The sequence below is a fragment of the Acipenser ruthenus genome, chromosome 28 (assembly GCF_902713425.1).
Source record: "Acipenser ruthenus chromosome 28, fAciRut3.2 maternal haplotype, whole genome shotgun sequence".
Classification (NCBI taxonomy): Eukaryota; Metazoa; Chordata; class Actinopteri; order Acipenseriformes; family Acipenseridae; genus Acipenser; species Acipenser ruthenus.
In genome coordinates this window covers 22,686,186-22,711,226 of record NC_081216.1, presented here as the reverse complement: position 1 = coordinate 22,711,226, position 25,041 = coordinate 22,686,186, and the positions used below count along the sequence as shown (strand labels likewise).

At 38.7% G+C, this 25,041-nt stretch overlaps 1 protein-coding gene across 5 annotated transcripts; it reads left to right on the top strand.

Moving 5' to 3' along the window:
* Window positions 1-62: 62 nt before the first annotated feature.
* On the top strand, window positions 63-24,382 carry LOC117434831 (brain-derived neurotrophic factor-like). 5 transcript variants are annotated; one of them, XM_034906778.2, is made up of 2 exons: window positions 63-313; window positions 22,869-24,382. In XM_034906778.2, exon 2 carries the CDS (start codon window positions 22,890-22,892, stop codon window positions 23,637-23,639), a length of 750 nt encoding a protein of 249 aa, XP_034762669.1. In that variant the 5' UTR covers window positions 63-313; window positions 22,869-22,889; the 3' UTR covers window positions 23,640-24,382. The 5 variants fall into 5 exon arrangements, with proteins under 5 accessions (XP_034762669.1, XP_033913392.2, XP_058859205.1 ...); XM_034057501.3 differs by lacking the exon at window positions 63-313 and adding an exon at window positions 774-1,083; XM_059003222.1 differs by lacking the exon at window positions 63-313 and adding an exon at window positions 1,797-2,165.
* Window positions 24,383-25,041: the final 659 nt, after the last annotated feature.

The window sequence follows — 25,041 nt, the reverse complement described above, 5'->3', positions numbered from 1 at the left end:
GCATTAATAGCGTTTCGCCACTGAACGGCAATTAGACGACATAGACTTCAGACATCAACTGATGGAATTGTACTGAAATGCAGTTTTCGTTTGCCTGATTAAAATTTGTCTTGTTTAGTTAATTCCAATCTCGCTTTCACACATTTTGCTTTATATATAAGGCAACAGTCTTGTCATCAGCTGAGGGCATTTTGGAAGATCAGTACACAATCTTTATCAGATCAGATAAAAGTATAACGTCTCGGGTCTTCTGCCAGACTCCACTCAAAGTTTTCAACTGCTGAAGAAGGAAGATTAAAAGGCACTTTTGCACGTAAGTATATGATCAATAAAGATGTTATATATATGTTTTTTAATGGCAACCAGCATTCAAGCAGCATTCGCAATCGCTAAATGCAACAAGTCCCCCGAGAATGTCCTGTTGGTTAAGCTACAAAGTGAGACGCAAAAAAGGAGCTAATGTTCCCTTACCTGTCTGCATGCAAATTCTGTTCGAAGAGTTTAAATTGCACAAGCCACAGGTGTATGCGAGCTGCTTATGTAAAGTGCATTCCCGACCTGTCGTTTTAAATAGAAGCTTTAAATAGGTGTGGTGCGAAACTCGCTTTCTCTCTGCCTAAGTCATAACTTTTTCATCGGTCTTTTCTTTCCGGTATTCTTATGGAATGTACTACAAGCCAACAATGTAGGAAGCCGTATCACATCGCATGATCATTGATGATCGCCTTCAAACTTGCGGTTTCTCTCATTCATGAGAATCACGTAAGAGTGAAAAAAGCTCGTCTCTGATCTAAGCCATTGCGTAAATCTCTCTCTATATATATATTATACCTATATATGTGTTTAAATCGCAGTCAGTTGACTTTCTGTCTTCTTAGTATTGCCACCAAGGTAGTGGAGAGTTTAAGCTTGCGGATATTGCAAAGGGTTATTAGCTTCATAAGTCACACAAGTGGTGGGCGATCCACTGGGCTGAGCAGAAGTTCTCGCATGATGACTTCAAACAAGACACATTACCTTCCAGCATCTGTTGGAGAGACTGGATTTTAAGACCCTTCTGTCTCCAGGACAGCAGAAACAATGGTGAGTAGCTTGGAAATAATTATTTACAGAGATAATTGCAGAAAGGCACTTGGGTACTTGATTAAGAACAATTTATGGGAGAATTTTTTTTCATTCTGCTACCTGGATTTCATCACTATTTTTTTAAAGAACATCCGATGTGGGACCCTATAGGAATGTTATTGTTATTATATATTTTTTTAATAGTGGAGTATGGGAGCTTAATTGAATTCTGTCTTTGATTTATAATTGCATTATAGAGTAAGCGCCGCTGTGATAACGAAACGCAGATCGCATCCGATGTTTTATTTTTGATCTCCAAACCTTTTGCGAAGTATGTGGGCATATTGTGTTATTTCTGCGCGGTATATATTTAGAGGTGGGCAAACAGATGCAGTATCAATGGCATGCAACATGTGTGGGCATTTATTTGTTCAGCCCTGAAGGACTATAACTGCACATCTAAACGGAATAGATTGCTGTAGTATAGTGTCTGGTGGAGTGCATGGTTTAACGGGAGGTCCTGTATTGAGGAATATAACCCGCTGTGAAAATCACTGCTGCCTTTCTTAGAAATCGGTCCGGCCAACATGTGATCAAATATTAACAGGACGGGCTTGGCAGGAAAATATTCACGTGACAAGGCGTGGAGCAGCAATAGAGTAAAGCAATATCAAATGGCACTTAATGAAAGTACAGATTTGTGTCCTTTATAACCGTATACTTTCCGCGGCAGTGCTAGGGGACGCTTTCAGCACCTCGGACAGCGGAGGTGACAAACAGAATGGACTATATAACCCTACCAGGATTCGAACTTAAGTCTTGCGGTTTCTCAAAGCTATGCTATAGTGCGTGTGTTTGTTTTATGCGCTGGCTCTTGGAGTCACTGTGATGTAAAAATAGATCACCGAATGCTGAACGCTTAGCTCTTGGAGTTTTGTCGCCACTTAGAGCATGATAAAGTTGAAATCTTAGTGGCGCTGTGTTCTATGGTGTCAATCCTTTATCAAGCACCACTTGACACACAGCGTTAAGTTTGGGAAATGCAAGTGTTGGTCTTGGGAGATCTAACCACTGATCGTGGTTGTTTGCTCTTAACAAAGGTAAGGAAAGCATGACTTTTGATTGAGTTTTGAGTGTTTTTTGATGTATTTATGTGATTCATTCCATAAGCATTGCTTCGTGTGTGTTGTTTTAACGGTATAGCATTGTGGTTTGCATTGTTGGTTTATGCATGTATGTATATTCTGTTCGCGCTGCTTAGCCATATGTGATTGTAAGTGTTTATATGCATGATGTAGGGTATAGAGACAGTCGGTTATGTGTTCTCAAGAATTCGTTTTGAGTTACAGTGGTATATGACGCTAAACAGATTTCATATATTCTTCAATAAATTTAATGCAAACATTTGCAAACAACGTTTTATTTAATTAATTTAAACCCATAGACTTGTGCTTGTATAGTTATAACTTTAAATGATTTCAAAAGGATTGTATTACGGCAGCAATAACAAACAGAAAGGATATGCGTGCTTGTGTCGATTTAGTTTTGTATAGCAAGCATAAATCCGATTTATTCAAATCCATCTTGCAAAATGTTGAACTTTGAGGGTAATTTAGAATACTCGGAACATGTTCTTGAGTAAAACATGGGGATCTATAACTCATGCTAACAGATTTACAACCTCATCTGATCGATTTCAGTTGCCGATAGTGCATAAATCATAATTTTAATATATAAATATTAGAATAAAAGCTGTGTTTTGTGTTTTATTCCCGCTTGTAGCTGCTCTATATGCCCCTCTGTTCATCTCTGGGATATCACGCTCATGCTTTACTATGGCTGTGCTTGTGAATGTGTTTCATTCATGCAGCTCCCTTACTCGTGCATTGTTGATCTCAGCTGCGCCTCTTATTTCTCTTACACGCGCCTAATGTATTTCGATACATACATGCCCGGGCATACTGTATAAACAAGCGAATCTGTGAACTGCATTATAGCATGTACAGTGTAAAGAAAGGTGTGGTTAAAATGTAAAAATAGACGTGCATTCTCTGTGAGATCGATGGAGATAAAATGAGATGGTGCTTGAAGAGATAGAGAGAGCGAGAGAGAGAGAGAGAGAGAGAGAGAGAGAGATTCACAGATTGTATAGTCGGTATTTTATTGCAGAGATACAAACTCACAAACTAAAACGACAATATCCAGCTTTCATTCATTCGTTCATTCATTCAATTAATAATTCAAAGCAGAGATGTTAAACGCAGAGAGAGAGAGAGAGAGAGAGAGAGAGAGAGAGAGAGAGAGAGAGATACAAGGCGTGGTGCTACAAGGAAACTCCAAGACATCAACGCCTACCAGTGCGCACAGATGGTGCCGTTTAGAATACAGTTCCACTGGACTGCACGACTCACACAGACAATTAAAGCAACCATTGCCTACTTTATTCTTTTTATATCGATTAAAAATTATACATTTGAAAGACAATTAATATTGTTTTTGCTCCACCCTGCTTTTTTTCCTGGGGATATAAGATATTGTTGATAATCAAAAGATTTGGCTGAGACTGTGCGTGGGAGGAGAGAGAGAGAGAGAGAGAGAGAGAGAGAGAGAGAGAGAGAGAGAGAGAGAGAGAGAGAGAGAGAGAGCGTGGTGGTTGGGGGTTGCACGACACACTTTGTATGAAGCTTTTTTTTTCGCGGAACTTTCTGCAATGTACGTCATCGAATCAATCCTTACAAGGTGTTGTCAGCCAACACCTCGAGAGAATCTCCCGCCCACTCCCCTTATTGCGCTGCGGCGGTCTGGTGGGCGTCATAAACAAAGCTTGGTGTTATATGGTGGGGGGGTGGGGACTATCGACACGACTTATTCTGAATTACATTGTCCATCATCTTATGTAAACTTTTTTTTTTTCAATAATAAGGTGTCAGATTTATTTTTAATTCCAAACAGCATGAGTGTGGTTTCCTTTTCTATTATCGGTGTGGAGGACGGTACAAATCCCAAATAAAGAGCAAAACAGCAGTCTATATCAGTGCAAATACAAATACATTTATTTATCTTTCCTTTGCATTGTATTTTGAAACGAAATTAATTTTTGTGGGTTAGAAAATTACAGTGATGTTATTATTATTATTATTAGTAGTAGTAGTAGTCGTAGTAGTATTCCATAAGGCATACAGCCTACAGGTAATTATTTATATGTAATTATTAAATTTTTCAATTTTACTTGTTTGATTGTGGCGTACCTGTAATGAGTTTGTTGGTAAGCAATACCAGCAAGAGAAGGTACCTATAGCGTTTAAAGGGATCAAGGTAAGCCTGTTCACACCTGTTTCGTAAAGGCACCCGCAGGTTAATGATATATATATATATATATATATATATATATATATATATATATATATATATATTGCTCTTTTTATTTATTTGTTTTATTTATTTTTGTCATGTAACGATAGAACTGTGCGCCCAGATACCGTGTTGCATCTGCCTGACCGCGCGCTGGCGTTACACCTATATCTGTTAGTGTCTGTACAGCGTGTACGCAGCGACCTTGAACACTATTGAAAAAATAGTGTGCTTTGATTAAAGAGGACAAACATGGGCGGTAAACAATATATCCAAGAGAGGCAGGTGCAACACTGCTTTTGGACCTGTGTTTGCATATGATTTTTTTTTTTTTAACAATGCCGTCAAATTGAATTGTTCTGAATGCGGCAGATCGGGATCGAAAAGTAAACAAGCGGGCATGCGATGGAAACCAGAAGGCGGCTTCTTTATAAGCGAATCCGATGCTTCCTGAGGATCTATTACTTCACTCAATTCTCTTTTAATGGGGGCTTCCCTGTTTGCACACTTTTCTCGAACAACCTGAAACTATTTTTTTTAAATTATCAACCACTTTAGGTTCCAGATTGTTGTTCATCTGTTTATTAGTTTGCATGTCCCTAATGACACACAAACGGTTTTTAACTTGGAAACATGAATGGCTTAACATGTCTTGTACTAGAGCATGCATTAGACTTGCAAACACTTATACATCAGGCTGTTGTGTATGCATGTGTGTATACTGTGTCTTTGAGTGCATGGACAATGTCCTCCAATGTTACCCAAATACTTTTTGGAGGGTAGTGCATGTTTGCCTGTATGATTCCATGTGTTCTAGATATGCTTGTGTCTTTGCATCATTTCAGTTGTCTATAGATTCACGGTATCTGTCCACTGTAACCTATATACTGTACTAATATATAAGCCTGAAATTGGTAGAAGGCACTTGCTAAGGCGCTATGAGTGAAACAATCTCTAAAGAACTGTCAGGGTTTTTGGCGTTGCCCTGTCCACACATTTGCATAGTTATTTGCTTGCATCTCAGTGAGTAACAGATACAGACATACTAATATTGATCCAGCAGCAACATTTTGTATTTATTTTTCGTGTTGCTATGTAGTCATGGCATATTGTAATTGCCTTAGATGTGTTTCAGATGCCATTATTGTGGGTCACTTCCTGGCAAAGTCAAAGATTAAAAGATAGGAAAGTCATTCCTCTACTTCTCTACTGGATTTTTTTGACTATTGTTTTTTACACCTGACTGCCGCACTTGATTTATTATTGATACAAACATGCTCTGAGAAGTAGCCCACAAGGATAACACTGGCCATACCCGAAGCGCTTTGACATGACGTCCTGATTCTGACGTACAGTAAAACCTTGTGTTAAGGACACCTCAGTAATAAGGCCACTTCAGCATTCGCTTTTTACAGCGCAGATTGGCTCCAATTGACGGAAATAAAGTCACACTCAATATTAAGTCCACCGCTTTATTCAGTATTAAGACCACAATCTGCAATCTCAGATGTGTCAAATGTCTGTTAAAATACCTCTTTACGCACATCAAGCGAGTTACTGGCTTTTAAAATAAACATACAAACTTTAAACCCTCTAAAAATTTGAATTAATTTGCACAATTTGTTTGCATAAAAAACTAAAATAAATATCAGCATCTATAAAAATGGATAACCTTATTCATCTCACAATATTCTTTTCATATAAAACTGCAATCTCAGATCATTTAAAATGTACTTTATTACCATGTATGGTTCCTATGTAGTGCATGCTGCAGTGTTCCTTGGCTTAACTACAACCATGCAGGCTGATGCTCTTAATTGGTGCTGAATTGGCTGGAGACTGATTCTAGCAGAGATAGCACCAGTAGCTCAATCTTTCCCATTTACAGCGATGTCCTTCAATTAGACTTGATATTATGTTTTTTTTCTCTTCCTTTTTAAATCTTATGGCTTTTCACTCCTTTTTTCCTGCTTTTATCCAGGATGTCAATGGCCTGCGTTCATGTCCAGTTTCTCACCAGATAAACATTAACACGTCTGCCACTGCCAAGATGACAATCATGTGCCAGAGCCCATTGCTTTATCAGTTGGATGTTATTTGTTTTATGGTTTATATTTAAGAAAACATGCCAGATATATTTTTCATGAAGCACTCAAATGCTTTTGAAGCTGTTTATCTCTGCTTAGTTGGGTTATGGATTATGAGGCAGTGTATCAATCAGTCATACTCTTTTAGGCCCTTTTCCATAATACTAATACTAATTATTTTAATAACAAATGTTACTGTATGCTCAATGCGTTGGGTACTGTATACGTTTAAATGAGTCCTGTAGGATAGAGCGAGAAACTACATAAAGAGGCTCTGCTGCCAATTCATTTTGCCACTCACGCTAACAATACAAGATCACTGGATCGTTTACCCAGCCCTTTTCACAGAGCTAATCTAATACAAAGACATAACGTGGCTCTAAGTACCAACCGAGAGACAATGCTAAGCTAAGGTTCTATACCCATAGGGGCAAAGCTAATTTAGGAAAAAGCTCTCCACTTTTAGAAACACTCTGAGGCTTGATAAAAACATGAGGATTCCTATGCAAGTCATCAGTCTCCCTGACAGCTTGTTGTTACGCAGTGATGAACTTATGTTATCTTATCAATGCTTAAATCCTTCATGTACACTACCTGTAAACCAGTGGTGCTGGAATGAGGTTGAGTGGGGTATCAGATTCAAGAGCACATGGGTTCAGGTGCACTGATTCCTCCAGACCCCCTTAAATTTGGCTTGTAAATTCTGCACATCTCTATTTTGGATTCAAAACAATCACTTACAAAAGGCTGCATTCCTTGTACATGTAAACACGGTATATGCATGCTTCTCCAATGTCTCCTGCCTATTTAAGGCTTCAGACCTTTCTCTTAGGGGGTGATGTAGCAGTTTCCTCTCCATGCCTATTGATTAGCACTGTATGGTGGTCTACTGTCTACCAAATGCTATAATGTGATGACCACACCCATTTCATTTGTGAGCCTCCAAAGATAATCAAAATGTCTTTTTTGTTTTTAGGACTCCATCCATGCATTTTGCAGTAATTTACTGTCCATTCAGTTTTGTTTCTGAAGGCTTTGCACTTCAGTGTGGCTTTATGCCTATTTGCACATGGTGCCACATGCATAATATAGAAATCAGCAGAAATCGTGTATAATTATCTGCACTGCTCACGGCTGACTTGAAAGAGGCTTGAGGATCACTGAAGGTGTGTGTGGGAATCCTTATATGTTAAAACATTTTATGCATCTGGCCTTGGCCTTGTGGGGATAATTAAGTAAAAAAAAATAATAATTGTGGGTGGAAGAGCCTGAAAAAGAGTGGTGAGGATTGGCCAGGTTTCAGCCGCAGTTCAAAGAAACAAAGAAGGGAGAAAAAACAACTTGCGTAGCAGACATATTGAAGGTGATTGGCCTCTGACAATGTTATGTGTTGTGACTTTTAAAGGCAACAAATGATGGAAATGCACTGCGTTTAGAATTATGCAGCTTTTTCTCCGTGTTAACATCTACACCCCCGTCCACTTTTATATGAAGAAGCTCATTAACTTTTGTGCTTGTCAATAAGTAAGCCTGTGATGACCAGCTCAAGTCAGATCAATTGTGATTTAGTACACCTGTTATATGACATTTTATTGAATGAATACTACATCATCAATGGCTTTTTATACTAATGGTAACAATTACTTGTTGGGATTTTTTTCATTAGCTTAATCTAAAAAGATGTGTTTTATAACAACACATGCAAAACACCCTCCGTCTGTACACAAGAAAGTCCCTGGGAAGATGTGTGCAAGCGTAATGAACTTTAGTAAAGGGCTTACACAACTAGTAAGTATGCTCAACTACAGATCCCAACTAGGCATTAAATGCTTTCCTTAATGAGAGCAGTCAGCTTTGGGTTAGTTGCTGTGGGAAATGTACAAACAGGAAAGATTTAGTAAGAGAAAAAAAAACACAAAAGCAGCTCAAATAATGGCGGTGCCGTATCCATTATGATGTATAGCTATAGCAGTGCCATTAACTTTAATTGAATTCAGGATTGGATGGTTTCATTTTCCAGTGTTTGCTAAGTGACTGTGAATTGCAAGTTGTTTTTTTTCCCTTTCCTTAGTATTAAACACAGACACACAAATACAGATACACACACACACACACACACACACACACACACACACACACACACAAAGAAAACCATTATGCAAATTAGCACTTAGTGACCAAGTAAAATATTTATAAATAATACAGGACATTTCTGAGAAATAACACATCAGTCATCAGAGATCTTAAACTAGTAATAAATTACAGATCTTCTATATATTTAATCCCCCCCCCCCCACAGCCCCCATTCCTAGCTTTGTCTAGTTAACATTCCCTTGTTGTTCCTCCGAGAATGCCCCTATGCTTAAGAACATTTTAAAGCCTATGTTAAGTGCTGGATAACAAACACCTTCAGACTTCTCCATATTCCAAACCATAGCTTTTCTTCTGAAGATGGTTTGCATTATAAAGCCGTCAAAAGTCACTATAGTACTGCACGATGCGTTTAAAAGGGAAGGCAAAGCAGTACTGTAGCTAAGGAGCTGTTCCATCTATGCAATTATCTACAGTATAAACCGACTCTGCATCAGACCTTTATGTCATATGTATTATTCACATATATTGATTTTCTTTGGACAGATAATGATTTCCTGTACATCAGGCATTTGGACTTTATCAACCACTGACCCGTCTTTCTGTAGGCAGAGCCTTTAGCTCGGTGAGGATTCCAGAATAGGTACGAGGCTTCGGCAAAACTGATAATGACATCTGGTCTGCCCCATAGCCAATGCAGGGTGCCAATCTATAACCCAGGCACCCGTGATGCTGTGTGATTGTTAATTAGCTGGCTTTGCGTACTTATAGGTATAGGATCAAGACCCCATGGGCGTGCAATTGATTTAGTGCTTTGGTATCCTGGTATGGTTTACTTGTAGCAGCTTCAGCCGCACCAAATAGCATCCCAGCATCAATTCCTACAATAGCGCACGACTGACACCCCTGCACAAGAGGAAACCCACACCCTTAAGCACGGTTTATTAACCCATGTGCATCTCCCAGACCTGAACTAGGCTGGGTTAGAGTGGTGTATTAGCTAAATCCATTCAGAAACTGACAGCTATTTTGCTAAGCTGGCTTCAGGTGCTCTCGGAATAGATCTCCTGTCAATATTGCTGTCAGTATATAGAGGAGACACATGCGACCCAGACTACCATAATACAGAGGTGCTGAATAACAGAAATTAGAAATGCCTGCCACAGCACTGTCAATGGGGTGCAGGGCCATCAAAGGGAGCCAGCATGATGAGTATGGAAGGTTTTTTCTTTTATGTAACACTTTCTCATTGATTACTTAGGAGTAAAGTCTGTTCTCACATACAGGTTTGCACCATTGTTACTGAAAGTGATTTGAAACTCTGAGGCACAGATTCTATGTGTTACAGATGTTTTATGCCAGAGATACCATCTGCAGAACAAATGAATGCATTTTAACAAAAGTCTGTGTTGCATATGAAAGATTTCTTGTTTTACGTTTAACTCCTGTCCAACCATGACATGGAGTAACATGACTAATGCAAAGCTGTCCTTTGTGTAATTCTCTAGTGTTGTTCTTTCTTTCTAAGTCTATTTAACTGCAGCTGTAACATTATAACTATACCAGCATATTGATTCCATGGAGCATCGTTTGATCATTATTCAGCATACACTTTTTGATTAGCTCTGTTTCTGAACGTGTAGGGATGCCACAAAGTCGCTATGATTTTAACATTTTTAACATTTGTTTGGCGCCTGACGAAAATGCGAGCAGATTACATTTGCCGCTGGTTGTCTGTCATGTATATTCACTCCTGCCTAATTCAATTAATTGAAAGTCTATATTTGACCCATACCTTTAGAGGACAAATATGTTTATATATATAACCCCAATTGAACATTTAAAAGGAATAAGAAATAGCTCAATTCTTCATTCAAACCGCTGAATTAAAAGCTTTGTTTATTTCTGGTTTGGTACATTTATTGGGTGCGTTACGCCCTTCTGAAAAGAACGCGCTAAATTAGCCCATTGTGGTTTACGCGTTGCTAATACGTCGGCGTCCACAGTGGAACAGAAGAACCGCTAAAGCTACTTGGCTAGTGAACATTACTTTTTCAATCGTACTTATTATTCGCCTCCGGGTTAGTACAGTGTAGCAAGCTAAAATACTTACTCGCCTTATACTCGGGTCTATGTGAAGTCAGAGAGTCAGCGGCAGAGTCACATGCTGCAACGTCAGCAGCTGTCGTAGTGAGGATTCCCAACCTCTGTCTCATTCACAGCACCAGGAGTCTGTTGAGCAAGCTATATCTCCTAACAGTGTGTGTGTGTGTGTGTGTGTGTGTGTGTGTGTGTGTGTGTGTGTGTGTGTGTGTGTGTGTGTGTGTGTGTGTTAGCATGCAATCTTTCTGTTTAAACCGAGATCAAATGGAGCCACTCAATCAAGGGATGCCATTACCTCCACCATGCAATTTCCACCATCAATAATTTAATCTATTTGCTACATAGCAAGAAAAGAGAACTTCGGGCACTTGAGAAGAGAAGGAAAATTAAACAAACACACAGACACACACACAAACCCCAAAACCTGGCGGGGGGGGGGGGGGGGGGGGGGGAAGCGTGTGTGTGTGTTGTTGGGGGGGGGGGGGGGGGGGTTGTGTTGGGGAGACCGTTAAAATAATGACGTGCTTGATTCTGTAAATGCATCCAATACATTGCTGTGCAACTGTATCGGGGCTGGTCATTAATAAGAAATGACGTGATTATCTTGATTGAATTCTTAATATAAAAACTACTGGGGGAGGGGGGGATTGAGGGCAACGATTGTTTCCCTCTTTACTTTTTTTTTTTTCAAAAGTATGATATTTTAAAAAAAATGTCAGCTGATTTTATCACAGTAAGTTGTGCATTTGATTGCTGTTTTTTTTTTTTTAAATATCAAAGTTTAAAAGCTAAACACTTTATGTTTCTTCATTTTTCCTTTAAATAATGCTATTTGGAAATTATATATATATATATATATATATATATATATATATATATATATATATATATATATATAAGTATACAGCAGTAGGATACAGTAGGATATGAATACGTGTATCAACTACATTGTACAGCATGTAGTTTATTTTTGCTTGAGACCTAGAAAAGGGGCGGTGTATTTGAAACGGGCTGCACGCGAGTAAAGAGTTGTAAAAATAAATAGACTGGGGTTAGCCAATGGAAGAAGGAACAAGCGTCTAAATAATTTCTTGTTTGTCAAAAGGCCAAAGAAACGCTTGTCTGAAAGGGGTTTGAACACACACAAAAAACAAGGCGGTTGTAAGCAAATAAAAAGTCAGATCTTCTCATAAAGATTTTATAGGTAACCTGAGACGGCTGTGCTAGATCTCTCCGCGGGAGGCTTGCTATGAGTATCTGCCCGCTGACGGCTAATTTCACAATGAGAGGATGAATTTAAAGAGGAAAAACTGTCACCCACCGATGTCTGTGCGCAACTAAAGAAAGTGTATTGGAAATTACTTTAAAAAGATGGACTCTTGTGCTGGACGCTGAAGCAAGGACAAAGTTTGGGTCTTGGATTTTTCCTGGTGCTAATAAAGGTTAGCATGGTTTGGTACTGTCAGTTTGGGCGCTGGTTTGGATTGTAAAATACAATATAAATATACCAGGCAGTAGCCTTTGGCAAACTTTGAAATCCAAATTATTCTATAAAGATATATTATATATCAGATATATATGAATTTGGTGTGTTTGTATTGTAGACATATTTACAATATTTAAATATGCAGCTGGCTCTTTGAGCTAATATATATATATATATATATATATATATATATATATATATATATATATATATATATATAATCGAAAATATAAGACAACAGGTAAGTTCTTGAGAGCATTTATATATTTTTATTTTGCTACGTATACAAAGTTTAAAATCGTTATTTGTTTAGCGCTCAAAAAAATATATATTTTTCAAATTCAGCAAAATGTATGCTTTGAAATGCAGACACGAGAAGCTCATTGTGACATACAGATCTTTCTATTCTTTTCCTACGTAGTATGTGAAACAAGCCACAGCAGAGCGTTCAAAAGCATACCTGCTGTGAATGGGAGTTTTTGATGATGATGTTGTTGTCGCTGTTAAGAGTGGTCTGGGCTCATTAAAAGGTGTCTGGGTCAGTTTTGAGAAAAAAAAGTAATGTGCTTATCTGACTGAGGATAGAGTTATCCGAGGCGTAGTTACCTGAAAGATCAAAGGAATCAGGGGGGGAATGGAAACGCCAACTGTAACAGTGCTTGTTGCGAAAAGCAACCTGAAAAACGATTCTGCGGACAAAAGCGCCCTCTAGCGGGGGATTCTGAGAATGGCTGACAAGTAAGTAACAAATAAAAAATAATAATAATTAAAAAAAAAACAAAAAAAAAAACAATCAAGCACTTTTGGTTTTGTACACTATACAATAGTGAAATGCATGCATGGTGTATTTTCCAGACACTGTAGACATAGTTCATTGAGTACACACATGCATAACGATTTTACAAGGGGGTTTGATGAAAAAACAAGCAATTTAAGGAATGTGCCCCAAATATAACACGAGTACATTTGTTTTATTTTTTTAAAGTGTTAGCTGCCGTATTTTCAATATATACAGACCTATAGACGAGGGTGGAATTAGCTAGAAGGGGACCGTGTCTACTGTGGTTTGCTGTCGATTGCCCTGGGTATTATATATCCATTCAACAACAGCCTGGGACGCTTTTAAAGACGCTGCATTTCTCCAGACAGCGTGCGACGAATTTGACGAGAATTTATGGCGAGTAAGTTAAATCATTCTGCCATAAGTGTACTTCCCAAAGTAATTGAGTCTTGCCCTTCAGCCACGGATGATATACCGTTTCAAAGAAGAGCTATTGGAACACTGCGTACTGATAAATACATCTGCATCATTCGCCTCTAAGTGAGCATTTATGTGAGCGCAGTGAAAAAAACACCTCGTTTGAAAAGCTTGTTTCTCTGGAGTACGTGCGCTTGTACCACGAAGCCCGGCAACTCCGTTCCCCCAGGGCGGATCCACTTCTTGTTTGAAAGTCGTTAATAAATAATTAAGTACTTTAGGACCTGGAACCAGGTTTCATACGTCCAATTAAATTATTCAGGACACGGGTGGAATAAAGAATGGAGTTGCCTTTTTTGTCTGCCTCCTATAAAAAACAAAAAAAAAAAAAAAAAAAAACGCGACTGATATAAACAAATTGCTAAGCTAATTTAAAAAATAAAATGGATGTAGCATTAATATATTCATGCGCCATGCTTTTATTTTTGCTACATAAGCCGATATTACCATTATAATGTAAAAATGATGTCCTTGGTTGATTTTTATTTTTATAAGCACTGTAGCAGTTTTCTTATTTAATGTGGGAATTTTAATGTTTAATAAAACAGATTACATTAAACTTAATGAGCTTGCTTAAGTCTATTCACACATTGCGGTAGCACGTATACTCGGAGCTGACTGGTTCCAAAAGAAAATAAGAAACAGAACAAGAGGCCCGATGTTCCTTATCTTACTATTTATTATAGTCCTTACTGAACACAAATCTTTTGCAACCGCTTCTAAAAACATAATATTTTAAATGTTTGCGCATGTGTTTCAGACGCGCAAATAAATAAGTAAATACAATAATAAATATTACGCAGTAGAGTGAATAAATACTCATATAAATGTGTTTAAATTCTTAAATATTAGTTTGACTGTGTAGCTGAGATGAGACGAACAGCATACTGATTATATCCTTCTTTTCTTCAGCTAGTTTTGAATTTAGCAAACGTCACATGTGGAGAAATCCACCCCGAACTATGCATCCAGTTTTACATCGACACAGAAATCACCTGTGAATTGGAAGAACTATTGCCATAGCAACCTAGTTAACGATGCAAAGGAAACAGTTAATATCGATAGGCCTAATATGAGAAGATGAGCTGCGCCTAATTGAGTTTTGTAAGCCATTGGTTGCTGTAATAATAATAATAATAATAATAATAATAATAATAATAATAATTCCATTGTTTGGCTTTATACTTCGTAGCATGTTTATATTGTTGAATATTCGTCATATTCAGCGTTTTTCTTTTTTCTTTTAAATACAGTTAACATTCCTGTCTTTTCATATGTGTAAAACTGTACATACCTGGCGTGGCAGTTAAAATGTGTTTGTGAATCCGCCCAGCCTGTCGCCGTATTGCAAATGCCTTTGTTAGTGGAAAGAACATACCAGAATAACTGGGGACGATTGGTTTTAGGTTGGGAATGTCAGACTGTAGCGGTCATTTAATTTTGCTCTCACCCAAAATATAATATAATATACTAAGTTGTAATTATGTAATAATTCCTCTGATCAATTCTTTGACAAAAGCGGTAGGAAACAAACCTAGCCAGTATAGGGCACCCTCTGCTAAGGTAGGGACGTGACAGGTGACAATAACACGTTTTCCTTCTCTGACGTTAGGAACATTCCTCTGCACTTACTCATATTAAAGCTTCACTCACACAGGACGCGAGAGAACTTTCTCTGTTCTCGTGCTGCTTCATTTCAGCACTCTTGTCCCAGGGAGTGAGTCGGCTATGGCAAGGGAATCCGCAATTCCGAGATGGGATGGGTTAAACGTCATTTAACATTGTGGTATGTACATATGCATTTGCTTTATTGGGCGTAACCGCGGTAAATAAATTAGACCAATTTTGCATATTTATTTATAAAGAAAGTTTCGGGATATCGACTGTGCTTTTCATATAGTGGTACAAATGTGATCTAAGGGCGCCTTCTAGAGGCATAACGTCGATAGTGCAACAGACGAGTCGATGAAAAGCTTGCTGTTAACACAAGCTACTGGTCTGGTGAATAGATAGAGCGTGTGTTTTTCTTTTGTAAAACTAACCTCTTCTTTAAGTTTGTGTTTTATAGACTTATTTGAAATGACAATCGATATATTATTGTTATTCCGTAGGGACTTTTTTGACCTGAAAAAAGAAACAAGGACCAGGGGTCACAAATGGAGATTAGATAAAGGGGCATTCAGAACAGAAAATAGGAGGCACTTTTTTATACAGAGAATTGTGAGGGTCTGGAACCAACTCCCCAGTAATGTTGTTGAAGCTGACACACTGGGATCCTTCAAGAAGCTGCTTGATGAGATTCTGGGATCAATAAGCTAATAAGAACCAAACGAGCAAGATGGGCCAAATGGCCTCCTCTCGTTTGTAAACTTTCTTATGTTCTTCTTATGTTCTTTATTGAAACTATACATAGTTTTACACATTTGAAATGGACTGGACAGGATTTACACAGCGATGTATTTCGACGTCATAATGTGATTGCATGTTTGTCCAAACCTTAAAAAAAAACAAAAGAAAAACTTTCAATTGCACAACCCGTGACTAAATGAAACATTTAAAAAACCTGCCTAGGTCTGCAACTGTTATTATTGTCTAATTACATAATAAGTGGTTTATATTCTTTGTCCTATGGAAGGCTACGGCAATCAAATACAACAAAACAGATTAAATAGAAGAGATTAAGTTGCAGTAAAATAAACCTAGCAATTACAGGGTTACAACAAGAACAAACTGTACATGCATTCTATGTGATAATTGCTAGGCTCGTCTACTGTCTTTGAAACCCGTGGGAGCTGAATGGTAATAATGAGGTGTACATTACTGTCTGCCATTACATAGTCTCAGAATGGAAGTGAGGAACCAAGGGTCCTGCGATATGACATCATGTGTTGTTGAAACATGTCCTTGTTCAAATCCACTTTGCAAACAGAACAGGAATGCTCCAAAACTGTTGGCACTGGCTGGCACTCGAGATCGAGCTGCGGGAGTTTTTGAAACGTGACACTCATATAATTTGTTACTCAAGAAGCGCGGTGCCCCCGACATTGTGTCACATTACAACCATTAAGCTAATTGATTAATTCAATAATGAATCAAATGAGTGGACTTGAGAGCGAGCGAGAGATGGCAACGGGGGTAACAACACAACAGCCCTTCTAGTGATCGTGTGCTTAATTATACTGAGACGCTTCTAAGTAAGAAACCCTTTGCGGCTTGATTGTCATCCGGCGAAGACACTGTGTTAGTACAAGCGGCTAGCCAGTGAGGGAGATGGCTGTAATTATGGTGACAAGTTTTCCCATGTAAATGTTGGAACGGTGACATGTACGCTTGTAAGCCACGTGGAAAGAGCAAACAGCGAAGTGGGGATGCGACCCTTTTGCAGAGGCCCATGAGAAGGTGCCACGTACTTAAACCTAAACTTCAGGCACTGATTAACACTGCAGCTGAGAGTTCATCCATATGATTTTCTCCGAACTAGAAATACCCAGTATGTGCACGGATCTAACACGCACCCCTCCTCCTGTCCTGCCCGATCCAGCCTCCGTCATCCTGCGAAACTGCAATCTTGCAGAGCCGTTCTTATGCAGCGCACCAAGCCCTGTTGTACGAGAAGAACGCTTTTTTTAAAAATGTTATTTATGTATTAATTTTCAATTTAAAGCTGTAGTAGAATACATTTAAAATAAAACGCATTTGTCCTTTTCCTTTAACAATTTCTTCAGTATTCCCTTGAAGTGTTGGTGCTCATGCACAGGTATCGCCCTGGATAAGGGCGTCTGCTAAGAAATAAATAATAATAATAATACAACGAATCTTAGGCAAGTAAGTAAGAAGCATATGGTTGTATATAGTCAAAATAAAACTCACCAAAAAGTCTAGCTACATTTACTTACATACAATGTCCAATAATGTTACTGCATATGTCAATAAAAAAACATTTAAAAACAGTGTTAAAATTATTACAAATTAGCTTTCAGTTATAGTTTCCTGTTGTATAAATCAACCCCTCATTTGTGCCAAGTACAGTACAAATCAATTAGTAAGTACTGTAATATGTCTTTTGCAAATATACCACACCCTTTAATCAGTGCTTTATTGAGTTTATAAACTGATAAACAGTGCCTTTATTGCACGCTTTGCGTTGTAGTGACTCATAGTCAAGCCTGGCCAAACTGCATTGCAAGTCTCATTTCCATCCATGCTAAGCTTGAATTAGGGTTGAAATCACAAGCAGCATGAGACTTTAAGCCAAATATCCTATAATGGCTGCAGACTCTTTCAAGGCTACTCCCAATGCACCTTAGGATTTCATGTTTCATTAGCACTCCAAGCAGAAGCATCTCAGTGCATGCAAATCCTAAAAATGGGGCTTTACAACAAACCGCTGTCAGATCAGGAAACCAGGTCAGATTTACTTGAACTTGAACCACTTTTTTGCATAGCTCCCGGTGCTTTGTTCGAGTGGAGACAGGCATTTTCTTGTCCAGTGCCGAATGTTTCTCTGATTTATTTTGGCTCATTGTAGTACGTCTGTTGCTTGTTGGTCTGCTTACGATCAGAGTTGTGCTTTCCTGCAGTGGCTTTCTGTGAACGTTGCCATTCTAAGAACACCTGAGAGATTGTCTTGGTGGACACGGACACCCGCTATCGTAACCCTTGTGTAGTCACTGAGGTCCTTCTGCTTTTCCCTTTGTTGTTGCTGAATAGTTGCACATAATTCTCACTCAGCTTTGGTTAAGTAATGATCACATGGCACATCACACAGCGTTAAATTTGCATATATTCCAGTCTAGGGCATGCAAATTTTACGTACGCTCTCCAATTATTTGGCCAGTCAGCATACATTTTATATATGACAGTTCTGGGTGTAGTCCTGCAATTAACTTTATGATTGTTTTCTGTATACAATGATGTATACTGTTAAGTAAATCTTTTGTGTTTTGTTCACGCTGGAACTTGAAAATGAAATCCCAACAAAAGCATCTATTATGCTTATTATATTAGGAAATTAGTGGACATTTGAGATTTCGTTTTTTACTGAATGGGAAAGCAGGGCCCAATTACTTTGAGTAGCTTTAATACACCACAATGATTCACGGCTTGTGTTTCTCTGCCACCGTTGGACTGCCGTGTCAGTTTCAGCAGCAACCACATCGATTTTCTTTAATGAAACCGGAAACCGGCAAATAAAAAATCTCATTAGTCATTCTCAGTGAGAAGGCTCAGAGGACCAACATGGAAATTGCATCTAGGCTTATAAGCCTCCATGTGATGTTCACTGAACACTGGGGCATAGACTGAACCTAACCCTGCATACAGCCCTTCAGACTGAACCTAACCCTGCATACAGCCCTTCAGACTGAACCTAACCCTACATACAGCCCGTCAGACTGGTCACACTGCAACGTGTGATTTTGCAAAAAGATTTAATTTGGAATGGTTTTCAATGTTCTAGCAGTATTCGGTTGTCCAGCGTCACAAGATAATAAGTTAGCAAAATCTTGCTTTTAGAATAATTGCTTATTAGTGTAATGGACAACAATTATCATTGCTTATAATTGTAAAAGACACAACAGCAACGTTTGTGCTCTTGAAATTAAGAACTTCAGGGATGGAAATGTGTTTTTAGTGCTAAAATATAATTCTGTATTTGGAACTAATAAAGAGATTCCTATTCAGAAACCTCTAACTCGTGAGTTATTTAAGGACTGTGTTGATGAACTAAATTAGGATTGTTATATGCAAGATATGACTACACTCTGTGTAAACAGTGTGCATCCACTTGTATTGTGTAATCCCTAATGCATCTCTTCAGAGAGAATATCCATGGCATTACTAAATTACTTTGCATGATAATGGCTGTCAGATATGGTCAAACATCCGGTTGCAGCTAGCTTTTTGTAAAACTCTGTTTACACAATCCTTGTGTGTGAAATCATACTTCCTTTGAGTCATAGTCTGTACGAACCGAAATGGAAACTTAAATGAATTCATTTTAAACATCTTGGCTGCTAATGGACACAGTGCACGAATGGACAATGTTTAAAAGCATTTTATCTGTCATTTTGGCACCAATGGGAAAGGCATTCTAGAGTTGTAAAAAAACCAAAACCAAAAAAAAAAAAAAAAACCCCAAAAGACTAAACCAAAAAAAAAAAAAAAAGGTGCAATTAAACTTTTTTAATAGGTTGTCTGTAGGCAGTTGACCTAGACACTAGCTGTTAACCCTAGCTCGACCCCAGATCTACTAGGGTTACCTAGAAGGTATGAATCTTCACCAGTGTGACAACCCCCTGAGATATAAGCTTGCATGCTGCTTCGATTATCTTGGGTTGCTCTTTTTAGACTGATGGGGAATGTATTCTGCTTTCCATCACAGGGTCTTCTGGTCAATCTGTCTCCCGTTTGCCTGGACAGCCAGCTAATATACTGTTTGTACCAGTATGGGCTAACGGCACCCCTATTTCACTGCTAGCAAACCCCCGTTTTGAGATAGCAATCACCGTTCCTGTCCCCCAGCTTTCTGGCTCTTTCCATCTCAATATTTTAGTCATCTTTATGTGTAAAGTTCTTTCTCTTTTGGACCAGGATATCTGGATGCAGAAACTTGTTTGAAAAAAAAGTGTTAAAACTGGAGGATTAGGACTTGATTGTCTTGCTGTTTGTCTGGTCACCTTAGGGTCTGGTTTCAAGGGGTTGGGTAAGGTTAAGTAAGGATTATTTAAGTGTAATGTGGGACAAAAAACAAGGTGTGGGCTGTTCCTCTGCTTAGTGGACCCTAATAGCAAGGGGGTGGGGAGGTAAGGGTGTTTACATTAATAAAGGGAAGGGGTATTGACATTTTAGCTTTAGATTTGGCTAAACTTCTTGGAATCTCCCCAATGTATTAGAGAAGCCTCTGAACTCAAGGAAGAGCACCTGCTGAAGCCCAATCTAGACATAATTATTTTATTTGATTGATTTCTTTATTTCTGGGACATGGTTTTTAAGCTGATTATTGGCAGTCCCTTTTCACTCATTACCGTGTGGTGGCTGAGTGTGTTGTTTGTCTGCAGTGGATTTAAAAGGTTTTCCCAAGGAGTACCTGAGACTTTTACTTTCAAAAAACAATGTACTTCGCTTGGGTCATCGCGGAAGAGGTAACAGAATCGATCCCTGTTTCAGCTTTGTCTGTGGGTGCAGTGGAAGGTATTTAACATTATGAATCTGTTCCTGTAGAAATCCATTGAATTGTTATTCAGTCATAAGCAATGGAGAAACTAGTGTAACCAGTCAATGTTGGCTTTTGAACCCCCAATACCACTTACCCAAGAGGTTTCAACAGTGTTCAGTGCACAGCTTTGAAGGGAGTTAATGGTTTGCACAGTTGCATCTTAATGATTTCACCTAATTGTCAAAAAGACAACCTGCCATGTGAAGGACCCTGAAAAGGTTAAAAAAATACGCGATAGTGAACTTTGAGTCTGTGGTTCTCCACTCTACTTATTTATAGATAATGCGTCTCTAGGGCGGTTGCATTCTTAACTCAAGTACCAATTAAGAATGGAAAAAATAATGTTGTTTCTAAGTTTTCTTTTTTTTTTAAATGCACTGGTCCTGTATGGCTGTTTTTATGACATTTGTGAAGGCATGTCAGTGATCCTTTAATGGTTGTACTGTACCTGTTTGCTGCTTGAGCTATTTTTAACATCTAATGCCAAAACGAAACCTAAGACCACACACGGATGAGATGTGAGTGAATAAGGCCACTGAGGCTGGATTTTAATATGTTTACAACTTTATATAAATCCCCAGCACAAGGTGAGAAACTGACTGAACTGGGTAACAAAGGTACAACTTAATATTGCTGCATGATCTTTCTCAGCTTTTTAGAATCCACAGTTTGTCCTCCGGCAATCTGAGTGACGATAATAGGTTTATTCATTCATTGTGGAAATCTAGCTAATTAGGATGTCTCACATAAGTTGCTTGGTGACAAGGTAAATCATTTAAATCTGTGTATGTTTAAGCCTGAGGTTCTGCCAGTGCCTGCTGCAGCATTTATACAGTTACACCTGGATTGATGATTAAAAACGTGTGTGCTCTACATTCTGGTTCTGAAAACATGCACAGCTTAAAATGCGTGTTTGTGTGAGGCATTAACCTTTAGATCCAACGAGCTACATAGCTTTCTGAAATCAATTTCTAAAGCATTTTACTGCAGGACAACATTTGCTTTCATTTTTCTAAAAGCAGATAAAACCTGTGAATGTTGTCAAACTTAATCTAAACATCTACAAAGGTTAATTCGTCCAGCTATAAAGTGCACCCAGACTGCTTGTAAACCGGTTTCCTTACAGAGACAGATGTTTGTTTGTTTGTTTGTTTGTTTGTTTTAAGGTACAATGTTGCACTATAGCAACAACAAAAAAAGCTTTTTAAAAAAAAAATCTAATTAAAATGATCTTTCTTTCTCACAGATTATTGCAATACTTAACACAACTTTAATAAAATTCCTGCTTACCTTTTGTAATCTGTTGACCTTTTCCACCTCGGCATATCAGTTGAGATGAAATGCATTTCTAAAGCGATTTTTTCCATTCGTTTCAGCAGAGAATTTTCGGTCACAGAATGACTTGAATGCTGGTTGTTGACGTTGTATCTCATTCAGTTTTAGTTTTGCATTGCTTGCCATGTGCGTTGGCCTTGGGGTCTGTTTGTACTGTTGGATGTTATTGGTTTGCCTGATGCTTACTGATTGTTGTTGCAGATTTGTAAGCCTCTTGGCCAGGCCATTGTAAACAAGAAGGGTTTAAAGGATTGACTGATTGAATGAAAGCACATTGCAAAAAAATATGCATTGTGGATAAACATTAGATTGCAACAGTGTGTGAAGTAGGATCTGTAAGCTTGAACATACTCAATGGTTTCCAAAAGAAAATAAAAGACAGTCCTTTATTCTACATGCACTCCAAAAAGGAGATTTTCAATGTAGAATTAGAAATATTATTCTAGAGAGCTGAGGCCATGCCAAATCAAGCAAATTTAACAGGGGACAAAAATTATCCCAGGAATCTGAAACCACAAGGCTAATATTTTAAGTACAGGTAGAAATCATTTTCAGCCCCCTCTTTTCTCCGGGTAATAAGGTGTCCTACAATTGGGTCTTCTAAGTCATTGCCCCATTTCACATGGCTGGCAGATAGAGGTATTTATCCTCTTGAGGGGCACCACAATAATATCCCTTAATGATGTCTCTGTGGCCTCCACAATTAGCTTCCTGTGCGACAGCACAGTGACTTTGGTGGCTGCTCAATAATGACGAATAACGAAAGGCTGCACGGTTAATCTGTAACACAGACACAGGCTGTTGATCTCGGAGAGCTAACGTCCCTTCTCACTCCTCTTCTTTCTCCTTTTTTTTCCTTTTTCTGTTTCTCCGCAGTTCCACCAGGTGAGAAGAGTGATGACCATCCTGTTCCTTACTATGGTTATTTCGTACTTCAGTTGCATGAAAGCTGCCCCCATGAAAGAAGCTCCCGCCATTCGAGGGCACGGCAGCCCTGGCTATCCCATAGTGCGGAGCCACGGGACTCTGGAGAGCGCGGGCGGGCCTGAGCGGGGTATGCCGTCGCTAGCGGACACTTTCGAGCAGGTGATCGAGGAGCTGCTGGAGGGGGGAAGCGAGAAGCAAGCTGCGGCGACGCGGGGGGGGGCGGAGTCCAAGGACACGGACTCGTACACATCGCGGGTGATGATCAGCAGCCAAGTGCCTTTGGAACCCCCTCTGCTGTTTCTCTTAGAGGAGTACAAAAACTACCTGGACGCGGCGAACATGTCCATGAGGGTCCGTCGTCATTCAGACCCCACCCGCAGGGGAGAGCTCAGCGTGTGTGACAGTATTAGCCAGTGGGTGACGGCCGTAGACAAGAAGACGGCCGTGGACATGTCAGGACAGACGGTCACCGTCCTGGAGAAGGTCCCAGTACCCAACGGCCAACTGAAGCAATACTTTTACGAGACCAAATGCAACCCCATCGGATACACCAAGGATGGGTGCAGAGGAATAGACAAGAGGCACTACAATTCACAGTGTCGGACCACCCAGTCCTACGTGCGTGCACTGACCATGGATAGCAAAAAAAAAATTGGTTGGCGCTTTATAAGAATAGACACTTCTTGTGTATGTACACTTACCATTAAGAGGGGGAGATAGTGAATTAAATGTTGTATAGATTTTATTGAGAGAAAAAAAGAGAAAATATCTATTTGTATATATACATAACAGGGTAAATTATTCCGTCAAATGAAAATTTTATGGACTGCATGTAAAAAAAAAACTAAAATATATATGAGGTTTATACAGTAAAGTGGTAATACAGTCTATTTATTGAACATATCCATGACCTTAAGAAAAATTAAAAGAATAAAAAAATAATAATAATTTACAGTCATTTGCGCACAACTTAAAATAAGTCTGTATTACATTCCTCAAAACATTGTGGTTTGATAACGTTGCCAAGAATTTGAAAAAAAAAAACACAAAAAAAACACAGAGTAAAATGAAAAAAAAAAAAAAAACTATTGCATGCTGCTTCAGTTGTGAATTGAGAAAACTGTCCACTTTGAAAAAGGAAATCAATTCTAACCAAAACATTCCGTTTACATTTTAGACAGTCAGTGGTCTTTATTCCTATTAGTATTATATCTGTTTACTGCTTTAAACTTCTACAGATAGCGTTGGAATTAAATACAAATGTCAAGGTGCTGTTGTCAAAGCTTTGCTGTTTATTTTTTTATTCCCAAGTAAAGAAAAAAAAAAAAAAGAAATGAGATATAAAAAACATTGACATATGTTCTGGACAATATAATTCATTTTGTATGTTGTGACGTTGTTTGCAATATGAAATTGGGATATTTGAAGAAATAAAATGTCTAAAGGCAACTGAAAAAACAAAACCAATGACAATAAAGTTTGAGCTCTTCCCTTTCCGAGTTACAGTCTTAACCGTGGGTAGAGTCTGGAATTGTCTGTGTATCTCGACACTGTCTCTGGCTTCACTTCACTTTGTAGACACCAGCACAGGAGTGGTACTGTTTATACCCCAGCCTAGACTCAGTGTCCCTCACCATGTTCTTGGAAAGGAAGAGGACGGGCAGTTCAGCTAAAGCTAGCGAATCATTAAAAAAAAAAATACTTTCCTTTGGTGAAAAGTGTAAGAAACTGGAACTAAATGAAAAAAAAAAAATGCTGGTTACAGATCAAGCTGACACATATGAGAGGTACAGCTACAGGCTATTGAGGATGGCCTGCAAACACATTACTGACCTTTTTGAACAAATCTTGTTGCTGTTTTGGTACATATAAAATTATATTAAAAAAATAAATAAACCTAACTATATAAAAAGCCTTAAATGAATTAGAGGGTGTGTTAGTTTCTAGTTTTTGAGTGAAAGCTTTGAAAATCACCTCCAATATGTTGCAGGATGTTACAAAGTGTTGTTGCACTGGTGGGACGGTGGACGCTGCTGAGCTGAAACAGGAGGAAATACAGATTTCCCAAGGAGTCTTGACTGACTTAAACTACAGAGAGCGCTGTGAAAGTATAGGGGGGCAT